Below are 12,939 nucleotides of genomic sequence, written 5' to 3' on the forward strand. Positions count from 1 at the left end.
ATGTGTAACTCCATCTATTGAAAAAAATCTGCATTATTAACTGGTACACCTGATAATCTATAGAACAATTTTAGGGAGAACTGGCATCTTCATGATACTGAGTCTTCCCACCCATGAACAAAATATATCTCTTATATACTTAGGTCTTTTAAAAAATATTTTTTAGTTTTCAATGTATAAATTTTGTCAGATTTATCCTATAGTATTTCATAGCTTGATGCTATCGTTTTTACATGTTTTTATTTGATTTGCTAAAACTTGGTTAAGAATTTTTCCCTCTGTGTTGATGGGGGATGTTAATCTGTGGCTTTCTTGCGATGTCTTTGTCTAGCATTGGAGTCATGCTGGTTTCATAACTTGAGTTGAGACATATTCCCATCTTTCCAAATTTCTGGAAGGGTTGTGTAGAATGGTGACTATTTCTCCCTTGAATGCCGTAGAACTCACCTGTGAAGCCACCGAGGCTGATACACCAGGTTCTGGTGATGACGTTGTTCACATGGAGGACTCTGCAGACTTGCAGGATTTACGATACTATTGAGGATCTGGCCTCCAGCACAGAGTGGCATCTCCCTTGTAAGAACCCATGGGGGAAAATTTCTTCTAGGTCTTGACTTCAGGTCAAGGTATTTGTCCAAGATATTTGATTCTTTTTCTATCTTGAATTTAAAGAGAACACATCTGATCATTCTTCCAAATGGCAGCATTCCTGGTGCCAGAAAACAATGGTGATGCCTCCAGGTGTTTTCTGCCCATGCCACAGATGCCATGTTTCTTTATCTGACCTTTACCTGACCCATGGGAAGCTAGGAAGGCTCAGAGGGAAGCCCCAAGAGAGCTCCCTCTTCCCAGCATCAGCCTCTTATGTATGACTACATTTCTTTCCGATAATAACCCCTATTCAGATGGTTGCATAGACTAAGGACAAGCTTAAAAGAACTGCCATCCTGTGAAAAATAAAACAAGGCTACCATCTTCCTTCTGGTTGGATCACTATGAGGGGATCCAGTGTATAGTGATGGAAACTTAACTTTGGGTAGTGGGCACACAGTGCAATATACAGGTGATGTATCATAGAATTGTACACTTGAAAGCTAACCAATGTCACCCCAATAAATTTAATATTAATAAAAAATAACCAAGCCCTGGCCGGTGTGGCTCAGTTGGTTAGGCATCCTCCCGTGCACCAAGAGGTTGCTGGTTTGACTCTCAGTTGGAGCACATGTCAGATTGCAGGCTCCCTCCCCAGTGGGGGGCCTGCAGGAGGCAGCTGATTGATGTTGAGCTCTCACATCGATGTTTTTCTATCTTCTTCTCCCTCTCTCTCCCTCTCCCTCCCTCTCTCTCAAATCAAGGAACATATCCTCGGGTGAGGATTTAAAAACAAAACACAGAGTCTAATCCTTTTCTAGACCTGTTGAATCATAATTTTCTAAACCTGTTGAATCATAATTTTGGGGGGCATAATCTGAAAGTATCTGGAAGCACTTGAACAATCTGTTGCTTGTGTGCATCACTGTGCCCTCACAGGACACCTACCTACAAGGTACAGGAAAGTGGACACCGAAGGAAGATGACAGAGAAGGAAAGAAATTTAAAAAAAAATCCTCAGGAGCTAGAAAATAAGGAAATAATGTCAGACCTTGCTTTTGTGTGCATATTTAAGAGAGAACCAAGAAAAGACACAAATGAATGCAGCCCTCTCTCAGTGTGTGAGCTTTGGGGGATGGAAAAGAGAGAGGCTTAAGTGGGCGTGCTAAGGTGCTGGAGGCCTGTGTGACCAGGGACTAGTGTGCAAGGGTCTGGAAACATGGCAACCAAAATAAGAGGGGAAACTGGGAGGTGAACGGTGCTAACTGATTTCTCCACCTCATAAGCATTCCTGAGGGTCATATGTTGCCTGTTCTTTTCCTCTGATCTCCCTTTTTCCCCATACTGCAGGAAGAGCCTGTCACCCATGCTGCACAGCCCCTGTGTTCTGCAAATGCCTCTAAAATTAACCAGCACTGTTAACCAGCACTGCGTGAGAACCTGTGTGCCAGGCCTTTCCCTGGTTTAGTCATTCTTTCACTGAATGCTCACAACCCCAAAGGGTAGATGCATTTGTTATCCCCATTTCATAGATGAGAAAACTGATTTTTAAGTTGAATTTGTTGGGGTGACATTGGTTAATAACAGTTATACAGGTTTCAGGTGTACAATTCTATAATACATCATCTGCATGTTGTATCATGTGTTCAAGTCTCCTTCCATCATCATTAAAGTGCTAGGTAACATGCCTGAAGGCACACACCTAGTCAGGGGGAGAGAAGGACATGTTTCATCCTCCCAAACCTGGGGCTGCAATGCTTAGTGCCAGGGCATGCGTTTTCTAGCTTGTCTCCTTGGTCACCACATGCTTCTCTGGAGGGAGGTCGTGCCATTCTAATATGTGTGTCTACATGGCGCACAGTGGGAATTCTGCAAATGTTTGCTGAATAAATGAATCTTAAGTGGAGTTCTAGGTTTCTTGTTCTAAATCTAAGACAAAGGGCACGAGTATAATGAAATAAAGAAAGAAATGCTTAAGCCAAATCGCAGTATCTTTCAGGTGGAGCAGAGGTAGGGAAATTTCATTTACTTGTTGAAACAATCAGATTGGAAAAGAACCAGCCAACATCTGCTTGGAGGATCTGAAAACAATGTGGCTAATAAACCCACCTGTGGGTGTGTTGGGGTGCAGGAAGCTTCCTCCTGTGGCAGGAAGTGGTCGCGGGGATAACATTTCACAAGGGTGGAAATTAGCATGGAGAGCCAGGGATGGTTGCCTCAGAAGCATTAGTTTGTTTCTGAAGGCTTTGAAAAGGGCTGAGGTCAAACTATGCATTTGCTGTGCCCTTTAAAAAATAATGAGAACATCTGGGTTTAAGTGCTGCTGTCGTCCTAGTCTACATTAATAAGTCACCATTTCAAATGGAGTGTGGCAGGAGGGCGCTGCTGGAAATCTGGCTCTGTCCTTGGTGTGGAAGAGAGGTTAATGGGTCAAACCCTAGAATAAAACAAACCCCTGAGCGATCCCAGGTTGGCCGTCACGGACACAGGTGGGGCTTCAGCAAGATGAAGACTTTCTAGCACGTTGTTGTCATGCAGCTCAGGGCCCGTCAATGGAAGGGCCTGCTGTGACAGTTGTCTCTGGAAACCTGCGCAGATTTGGATGAGGTCCAGGAGAGGGTCTGAGAGTGGTCAAAGCACGTAACCATCCAGAGAGCATGAGCGGCGTGTCAAACATCAGTGTCTTTATGTTTCTGAAGTGTTGGTCATTCTTGACTATACGTCACTGTAACTCCACCCTCACCATGATCCACCTGCCTGACAGGGCTGACTGGGGGTGGGGATCTAGGGTAGATGATGGGTGGCTTTAGTCAGGCCTCATTGGTACCCTCTGTGTGTTTTGCATCCTGCATCCTGGGATACCCAAGATATGGAAAGACTTAGGTGGAGGGCACGCTGATCAAGAGTGGGGCCTCGGGAGTGGACCACCATCCATTCACATCTTGCCTCCCTGCTTTCTGGTTGTGAGGACCAGAGCAAATGCTTTCTTGCACGAGGCCTCAGTTCCCCCTGCACAGGATGAGGATGAGGATGAGCATCACGGTGCTCCAAAGGGTAGTTACGAGGATAAAACGAGACACTACATTTAAATCATGCAGCAGAGTCCGGCTCACAGTGAATACCCACATAGTAATGTCCATTGCCAGCTCTGACTCCCAGAGCCGAGGCTGGAAGAGGAAAAACTGCCCTTGAGCGTTGGCAGCGAGGAGCCTCAGGCTCAAGCCCTTTGCTCTGAGGAGTGTTAGGCGGCCTCACCAAATACATTTTCTTGGCAGCTCTTCTTTTGGGGAGACTTTCCCCAGTGGTCAGGGCCTAGGGAAATTAGTCTCCCCTCTTTCCTCAACACTCCACTCAAGTCTAGGACCCTCAAGGTGCAACATCTACCCGGCACGGGGAACTCTTCCCATCCCGTCTCTGGCAGGGCTGGGGCAGGGCTCAGGAGCGGTGAGGAAATTCATGGGAGTCACCCTCAGAGGTGGGGCGGGGTGGGGAAGGACTGCAAAGTTCACAGGGAAACCAATCCCTCTTCCCCAGAGCAGAAATGGGGCCCAGCCCATGCCCACTGTGTGGGGGAGGAACGCCCTGGGCTGCGAAGCCCCCACCTCAGTTACAACCCCTCTCCCAGGCCCCTCCTGACGGTTGGTCTGCAGTGAGAACTGTACAAGGTAAGGCCCCTGGAGCTCTTCTCCCAGGCACACCTGGCGAGGCAGCTCTGGGGCAGCAGGCAGATGTGGGCACCTGCGCAGGGAGTGCGAGGGCTCCCAGTCTGTGTGCAGGTCCCGTTGGTGTGCTTCTCTGGTGGCTGCTGAGGCCACATCTCCGTGACAGGCACCGAGAGGTCACACACGGACGCGCACGCACAAACACACAGACACACTCCCCGCCTTCCCCGCCAAGGAGGTCACACAAATGCGTGCAGCCAGCTAAGTGCGAGACTAGTGGGGAGGCGTGGGTTTGTGCTGACCTGGAAACCTTATGATTGATTCAAAAGAAGAGAATTTTCTGGTTTTCTAAACACATCTGGCTGGGCACAGTCTGCCCATGGCCTGTCTCCTCCTATTTGGTGGTATGGGGCTGGCCATGGGGTGGGGCAGCATGGCCTGGGGACCACTGGGCGTGCTAACGAAGCTTCATCCACAGGGGCCTGGGTGGAGAGGGAGAGGTGAGCTCGGCCAGCCCCTGGGCAGCTGTGCAGGCATGAGGTGGCCAAGCTGCTGGGCCGTGCCCTGGGGGGAGACCCCGGGGCCTGTGCCTTCGGAGGCTCTGACAGTCACGGGTCCTGTCTGCAGAGGGAAGGAGGCCCAGGGGCCAGGCCAGTCGGTAGTGCTGCCTGGTCCCTGCAGGTGACTGTCTGGGTGGCCTTGGGTCACAGGCTTTTCCCAGCTTCTGGGGAACCACACTCCTCCCCACAGTGGGGCCAGGGTCTCCCGAAGTTTCTGCAAACTGACTGCCTGTGTCTCAAGCCTTATTTCCTCCCCAGCAGCGATGCCCCTGTACACGAGGCCTGGGCTTCTCAACGGGAATTTCACCAAAAAGGAGGCCGAAGGGAATAAAGAACGTGCAAACCTAATACACTGGAAACAGGCCAGGAGTTCCCCGATACTGCCAGGAAACGGGAGGTACGCCCAAGAGCACGAAGTCCTCTCTCTAGCTTCCCCGTCTCCTGCACTTTAGAAAGCCCCAATAAAGTGACCGAGAAGCCCGGCCAGTAAAAGGCAATCTGTGGCCTACTTTCAGCCTGGATCCTTTTCAAAACCAAGCGGAGGCCCGCCCTCAGCATTAGCAGCGCCCTCTGTGCGGAGGAAGGGATGTGGCCAGAGGAGCAGTGGTGTACGCCATGGCTGCAGACCCTTCCTCTGGCTAATATAAAGCGGATTTAAACGTCTCTAGCTAATCCATTAGGGTGGATACAGGTCAAAACAGATTCTAGAAGGAGGCGGGTCAGGCTCTAGGCAGGTGTGGCAGGGACGTCCCTGAGACATCTGCGAGCGGAAGGGCTGTGCTTCCGCTTCAGGGAACGGGGCTTAGAGGAGGCAGAGATAAAGCGGATTTAAACCTCTCTAGCTAATCCATTAGGGTAGATACAGGCCAAAACAGATTCTAGAAGGAGGCGGGCCGGGCTCTAGGCAGGTGTGGCGGGGACCGTCCCTGAGACATCTGTGAGCAGGAAGGGGTGTGCTTCCGCTTCAGGGAACGGGGCTTAGAGGAGGCAGGGCGGAGTCCAGATCAAGTTGTAGAACAGACCTTGAACCCAGACATGGGAACCTATGTAGGGTTCCCTGCCCCTCCCTGGGTGGGCAGTTGGGGGTCTGGGTAGTCATTCCCAGAGTGCAGGGGACAGGTGGCCCTGACAGTGTCTGGAGCTGGCTCCCCGCCAGCTCATCTCCTCGGTCTCAGCAGAGCAGGTCCAGACCTTCCTGGTGTCTGCGGGGTGGGCTTCCTACCCTGTAAGGCAGAGAGCTCTTGGGCAAGAGTCCCAGCCTTTTCGAAAGTCGAGGGACCAGGGCTCCAGGCCGGCTGTCCCTCTGACCTGCAACGTGACCTTGAGTAAGGTCATGCCCCTATTTGAGCTCATCTTATGTCAGGAGTTGTGGGATTAGGTCACCTCAAACGGCGGGTTCTGTGCTAACTCAGGGCCTCCATGCTGCAGACCCCACTGGCCAGTCCACCAGTGAGCCTGGCCCGGTGCCTGGGAGTGACCTGGGTCCCCTGAGCACTGAAGTATGTCATGGCTTCTCCCAAGAGGCTTTATCCCCAGTCCAGCTATCTGATCAGTTCATGCATCGTTGATCCTTCAAAAACCTGGCCAGCAGGGCCGGTTACCTCCATTGCACAGACCAGAAAGCTCAGTCCCAGAGGGCCCCGATGGCTCTCCCCAGGTCACATGGTGGCAGGTGGCAGGCTGAGGCTGGAAGCAGCACTGTTCTGGGAGTGACCTGGGTCCCCTGAGCGCTGAAGTATGTCATGGCTTTTCCCAAGAGGCTTTATCCCCAGTCCAGCTATCTCTGATCAGTTCATGCATCGTTGATCCTTCAAAAACCTGGCCAGCAGGGCCGGTTACCTCCATTGCACAGACCAGAAAGCTCGGTCCCAGAGGGCCCCGATGGCTCTCCCCAGGTCACCCGGTGGCAGGTGGCAGGCTGAGGCTGGAAGCAGCACTGTTTGAGTCTGAGCTGGGGGACATTCCCCATCCACCGAGATCCATGCATAGGATTTGGTCCAGTGATGGAGAAGGACTCGCTGAGCTGTGGGCGTCTCCTCCTTGTCCCCAGGGACAGTGAGGCCCAGTGCTCAGAGCTCAGAACACTGCTGCTCACTTTCCCAACACAGATCCTGGCCTGTGGGGGGCCTGGGCTAGGGCAGGGTTTGCCCTAGGGAAGTGAGAAGGCAGCACTCAGGGCCTTGGCCCCACTGGTTCTGCTCTGTCTGTCCTCCCACAAGTCGAGCAGCCCCGGGATTAGGTGGGTGAGGGAGAGGAGCCAGCCCAGGAACCACTTCCCCCCAGCCCTGCAGAGCATCGGGGAAGCCCGAGGTCTCCATGACCAGCCCTCCAGCTCAGCTGGGAATTCTCTCTCCACGACAGGGGCCCGTGGTGTGAATAAAGCCAGATGTGCTCTGCTAACTCTACAGCGAGGCATCAGCCTTTTACACCTTCACCTTCCGCCGCCGCCCCCTCGCAGCAGCCCCACAGGAGGTGGGGCCGACCCTCCACTCATTTCCAAGATGAGGAGGCGGAGGGCTCCCAAGGCCCTTTGGTTCCCAGTCCCCAGCTGACCCCCTGCACCCGCTGTGCCCCACAGAGCACTGTTCCTGGGGGTCTTGGGGAAGAAAGTGAAGGGCAGATATGGTCAGATGCACCTGCCCATCCCCAGCCAGCTGGCTTCCACCACTGGGCCAGCCCATCTGCTCTGCCCAGCACGCAGAGGACTACAGCAGGGAGGTGGGGTCCTACCTGCAGCGGTGGTGATGCCCAGGAGCCGGCAGGTGTATTCCAGCCCCGTCCAGAACACCTGCAGCTTCATGGTGCCGGGGCAAGGGCAGCGGCCCAGCAGGGCGGGCAGCAGCGGCTCTGGCCCGAGATGCTCTCAGACGTCCCGTGTCCAGGGAGGCTGTGGCTGCCAGCTTGGGGCCCTCGTGCCCTGGGGCCCTGCTGTCCCAAACCAGTCCCAGCCACTGCAGCCTGGTCGAGGTGTGAATGGACTCACCTTCCTGCCGGCTGCCTGTGCCTTTGCCAGGCACTCGGCTTAATCATTACCTTGGAAAAATGTCCCCACTGCTTTCAGCGGCTGCCATGGCCCCAGTGGCAGCCTGAGATCAGGCCGATTAGGGCTGGGCTGGAGGCAGGCAGCCTGGAGCTGGCAATCAGCTGCTTCTGGCTGGGAGGAGGGAGCCCGCCCAGGAGCCAGCCTGGGCTCTTCCGTCCTGGGCAGCTCAGAGACAGGCCCACCTGGACCTCGGGCTGCGGGGTCTGGGGAGTGGTGTCTGGAGGCGGCAGTGTGCAGGTGAGAGAGAGATGTGTCTCTAAATCAACAGCAGAAACACCCTCTGAGAGGAGTTCTCAGCTCTCACATTTTGGAATATTGGGGATTAGAAAGCTTTTGAGCCTGGGGCAGGTTTGGACTCTGGCCAGGAACACTAAGCTCAGACCCGCGTCACATGGGACCTTCCTTTATTCCCGACGCGTCTCTGGACATGTGATGTGGGAAATCACTACGATTCTTCGGGAGGGAGTTGCTATGACAATAATTAACTGGTGACCTTGGAGAAACACAAAGGTATTTGTGAGCCTCAGAAACTTGCAGAAAATAAGTGCGAGGGTTTGACTGGATTGGTGGTTCTTAAAGTATGCCCCGAGGGCTGGCCATTGTGGGCTTTCACTAATTCTGAATTTACTAAATTATGTAAGAGGTTGAATGATGCCAAGTGTTAGCTTTTCTCCCAGGCTTTTTCTGAAATCTTTACCCCCTAAAAAAAGTTTGTATTGATTGTTTTAGAAAGGAAGGGAGGAGAGAGAGAGAAAAAAAACACCAAAAAACATTGATCGGATACCTCCCACAAGCGCCCCAACTGGGGATCGAACCCATAACCTAGGTATATGCCCCGACGGGGAATCAAACCCACCACCCTTTGGTAAATGGGATGATGCTCCAACCAACCGGCCAGGGCTCATGTGACCTTTAAGACCAAGTTTCAAAATGTATGATTTGACATAACTATTTATTTCTTGGGTTAGCTGAATGTGTTTAACAGCAGACACAGATCTCGACACCTGAACCCCCGCCCCCAAACATTGCTACCTGGGCCCCTGTGGCACGCCCTGCACCGCGCAGACGCAGACGGAGCTGCTGGGCTGGGGCAGCCGAGGCTCCGGGGCAGGAGGCCCGTTCTCGCTGGCTGCCCTCCTTCATCGCTCCTTCATCCTCGGGAACAAAGCTGTTGTTCCTGACGCCTTTGGCCCTGGAGACAGGGAGCCCCTCTAGGCTTTGGGAGGTGGGTCTGGCCTCACCTTCCCAGTGGCTTTGGTTTAGGAATGAGACAATGACCTAGTTCTGTCAAAGAGTCTGGGAGCAGCATGTGCTGCTGGCTCCTGGGAAAGTGAACCTCAGTTTTAACCAGGCCCAAGGATAGGCTTTGTTCCTCCCGTAGGGTCCACCTGTGCTGGAGGGGAGCTAGCTCATGATGGGAGGGCCAGGGGCTGAGGCAAAGGCCTGAGCGGCGCCTGGAGCCTGCCCGGTGGGATGGGGAGAGACACTTAGCTGCTGGACTTCCTGATCCGTGTTGTTAAGCGGCCTTCCTTAGGCTCTATCGCAGCTGGAAGCATCTCTCCTGACACAGTGGGTGGTGCCTGAGCCGAGTTCTCTCCACAGCTGTTTCCTCGCGAAGCTCTTTTCTGCGCGTCGGGCCCAGGTGGAGGACTAGAGGCTGGGGGTTTGGGTGCTCTTCCAGCCTGAGGGTGCCCCTGCCTCACCAGGGCTGCCCCTAAGTGGAAGGAAGAGGGGGTGTGGGGCTGGTGGTGGAAGGAGAGGAGGGCGTATTGCAAAAGTAAAATCTCAGAGAGGGCCCGTCTTGAAGAAACTGCAGACTGACCGAGGTCATGACCCCTCCTCCCCCAGTCAGCCTTCTGTGAGCTCTGCGGGGAGAGGAGGCACCTGGCTGGGCGGACCAGTTGCCTTGACCTCAGAATCCGAGGGAAGGTTGCCAGGAGCCAAGGGCCAGAAGCCCTGCAATGGAGGCTGATGGAGGAGGTGGTGAAGTACCCAGTACCCACGTCTGACCTGCAGTGGCTGCTGGGCCTGGGGAAGAAGAGAACCTCTCTGGCATTTCCTAGACAGTGGTCGGCAAACCGCGGCTCCCGAGCCACATGCGGCTCTTTGGCCCCTTGAGTGTGGTTCTTCCACAAAATACTGGTTCTTCCACAAAATACCGACTTCTGCACATGGGCCACGAAGTTTCAATCGCACTTTACGTGCGCACCCGCACGTGGTATTTTGTGGAAGAGCCACACTCAAGGGGCCAAAGAGCCGCATGTGGCTCGAGAGCCACGGTTTGCCGACCACGGTCCTAGAGGAACCCGCGGACGCACAGAGAGCTGGTGAGGGGCTGAGAAGGGGTAGGACAGGGGGAAGGAGAGAGAGCTGTGGGTGGCTGTGTGAAACCTTCACAGAGGGTGGAAAACACTCCGAGTGCCCAGAGGGAGTCTAAGATCACAGCAGCATGGGAAGCTCTGCATGTGGGCGACGTGGGTGCTACACGGAGCAAGTGCATATCAAGTCTCATTGTGTCCTAAGGAGCCCAAACTTGCACTAGCGAGCAGAAGTTATGGGGGAAACAGCTCTAAGCAGGGGAGGTGTCCTCACAACCGTTCCCCACTGGTAGGACGGGCTGTTGTGGGCGGCCATGACTCCCGGGAGGCCTATGAACATGGGGGGTGGGGACTGTGGGCAGGGCTCCAGCACTGATCGGGTGGCTTGGACCTGGGTTCTAGATTCCAGATGGCTGTGGTTCCTGAAGGAATCCAGGCAAGTGCTCCAGGAAGGGCCAGGGACAGCACCTGGGAGAGGAAGGCAGGGGCCGGGGCTTCCTTCCTGGCCTGGCTCCTCTTCTGGTCCCTGCCCATGGTCCCCGAGGTGCTGGGCCAGGGCAGAGAAGCGCTGTGGGGAGATGAGGGAGGGGGAGGCTCACTTTTCAGGTAACATGTGTGGCCTGCGACATTCCTTATCCCCCCTCCAACCTAGTCTCCTCTTGTAATATGGTGAACAGGGTGTCTTCCTGGGTCCGAAGTCCCGTGTCAAAGGTGCCTGCCTAGGGCAGATGCCAGGAAATGGGAACTGATGTTACAAGTGAACAAAGAAAACTGACTTCTCTGGGGCCAACCTAGGTAGCTTTAGTTGCCACAGGATCCACTCACCGAGCCAACAGCACACGAACTGGGGCACAGCCGGCCCTGACCTCATGGAGACCAGGGCTCCCCCAGAGCTCTTTTCTGTGTGGCTTCATTTCACGGTATAGCAACCAGAGTGTCTGAGTGCTGTAGCCACAGGAAGGCAGGCTCACGCAGTCAACCTACAGAAACCCAAGCCACTTGGTAATAAAATGCCCTGTTTCCAGGGCTGTGAGAACTAGTGGTGATGTCAGTGACAGTCATAATAACCAGTGTTTGCTCAACATTGACTGCATTGCAGGTGCTGTGCAAAGTGCGGTATCTACGCCCTGTTCCTCATAGAATTCACATTTACAGAGGGGGCACAGAGTCTAACAACTAGAGGTGAAGTGCATTTGCTCAGACTCACACAAAACAGGAATGAGGGGACGACGGGTCCAGCAGCCTCAGCCCCGCCCCTCTGCCGCGCCCTCTAGTTTTCAGGTGTGTTCATCATAAATCTGCCCAGTGACAGGAGACCGCCCCTGTGGCCCTGGCGCATAGCATTTGGGGGGTGGGGGGGGACTTTAGGTAGAACTGGGCATTGCTTTCCTCACAGCTCTGGGATCGGAGGAGGCAGTGGTGATGTGGGGGAGCGCTCCCCTGTTATATCCGGGTGGTAGCCCATGGAGTGCAGGCCGGGTCCGGCTCCCTCTCTCCCCTGGCCTGGCCTGGAGCTTCGGTGTGAAGCTGTGAAGCTTCACCGATACTCGCTGCCACGGGCCTGGCCACACATGGTGCACCATTGGTCGTAGCACACAGATTCCAGATGCCAGGATGGCTCTGGAGCTTGAGAAGTCGGGGAAAGCTGAAGTGTGGGTATGTATGTGCCAATCTTCACCTGCTGGCGGTGAGGAAACTTGCACAAAATAGTAGGAAGCTCATGGGCGTCACTCAAAAGCAAATGCTGGGCCCTGGGAACCAATCCCTGGAGCTGCTCTAAGACTTTGAGCTCCTCAGCTTTCCCCGTCCCCTCACCCCTCGTCTCAGTGTCTGCGGAATAAAACGGAGACCTCAGACCTGCGCCATGCAAACCCCATGTGCTCCTCTTAGCTGCACCCAGTCCTTGCCTGTCCTTTCCTTCCGGTGGGGGCAGCGGGGTTGTCCTCATGTGCGCTTTCTTGCCTGTCCCCTGGGACCTGGGACCGATGTCTTCCGACTGTCCCTTCCTCCTCTCCCCTGTGCTCACCCACAGCCCCGGGCGAAGCTTCCCTGCAGGACCCCGCTTCCCCTGCAAACCACACGTGGTCTCTCCTCCCTTCCCACCTCAGGCTTTTGAAAATGGTCTCGTTGTCCACTCCCTCCCTTTATTCCTTTACTTTCTGTTCACTTGTCTGTTTACTAACATGTGGTTTCCACCTGCGCCCATGCCGAGGTGATCATGCTGGCCTGGCCGCTGAGCGCCACACCCAGCAGCGTGATCTGTGCTCACTCAGTCACTCCGCTCCATCTCTTGGGCTCGGTAGCACTTGAAACTGTTAACTGCTCCTTCCTCCCGAAACTCTCCCTGCGACGTTGTCCTCTGTTAATCATCCCGCAGACATCAGAGCCTGTGTGGCTGCACGCAGCAGGAGTGGTAGTAGCCACCCCTACAGTAGCCTATCAGAGACCCTGCCTTGGTCACTTTCGTGCACAGACGCAGAACATGGGCCTTTTCCTCCGGGCTCGGCCTCCCTGTGTCCTCCAACACCCAGGCTGCCCGGCTGGCCAAGAGGTGACCTTCATGCTTCAAACCAGGAAAATGGCCTCGGAACAGCTGTGATCTGGGCAATGGGAGCCCCTTCGGATGGCTGTGAGGCCTCCCCCTGACAGTCACCGCTTTCTTGGCCGGGACTCTTTCTGGCCTCCAGGCTTACCCTGCCCTGCCCCTGTCCCAGCACACCCCAGTGCCTGTCCCAGCACACCCAGGGCCTGTCCCAGCACACCCC

At 54.5% G+C, this 12,939-nt stretch overlaps 1 protein-coding gene across 1 annotated transcript in view; it reads right to left on the bottom strand.

The window, feature by feature from the left end:
• The window catches only part of TMEM72 (transmembrane protein 72), a 29,894-nt gene extending 21,641 nt beyond the window's left edge, over positions 1-8,253 (bottom strand). Inside the window, exon 1 of the mRNA XM_005856586.2 lies at positions 7,544-8,253. Coding sequence (XP_005856648.1) covers positions 7,544-7,613 — 70 coding nt within the window. The 5' untranslated portion in view covers positions 7,614-8,253. The remainder of the gene's footprint in view (positions 1-7,543) is intronic.
• Positions 8,254-12,939: the final 4,686 nt, after the last annotated feature.

This window comes from Myotis brandtii, unplaced genomic scaffold, assembly GCF_000412655.1.
Source record: "Myotis brandtii unplaced genomic scaffold, ASM41265v1 scaffold1032, whole genome shotgun sequence".
In the NCBI taxonomy this organism is placed as follows: Eukaryota; Metazoa; Chordata; class Mammalia; order Chiroptera; family Vespertilionidae; genus Myotis; species Myotis brandtii.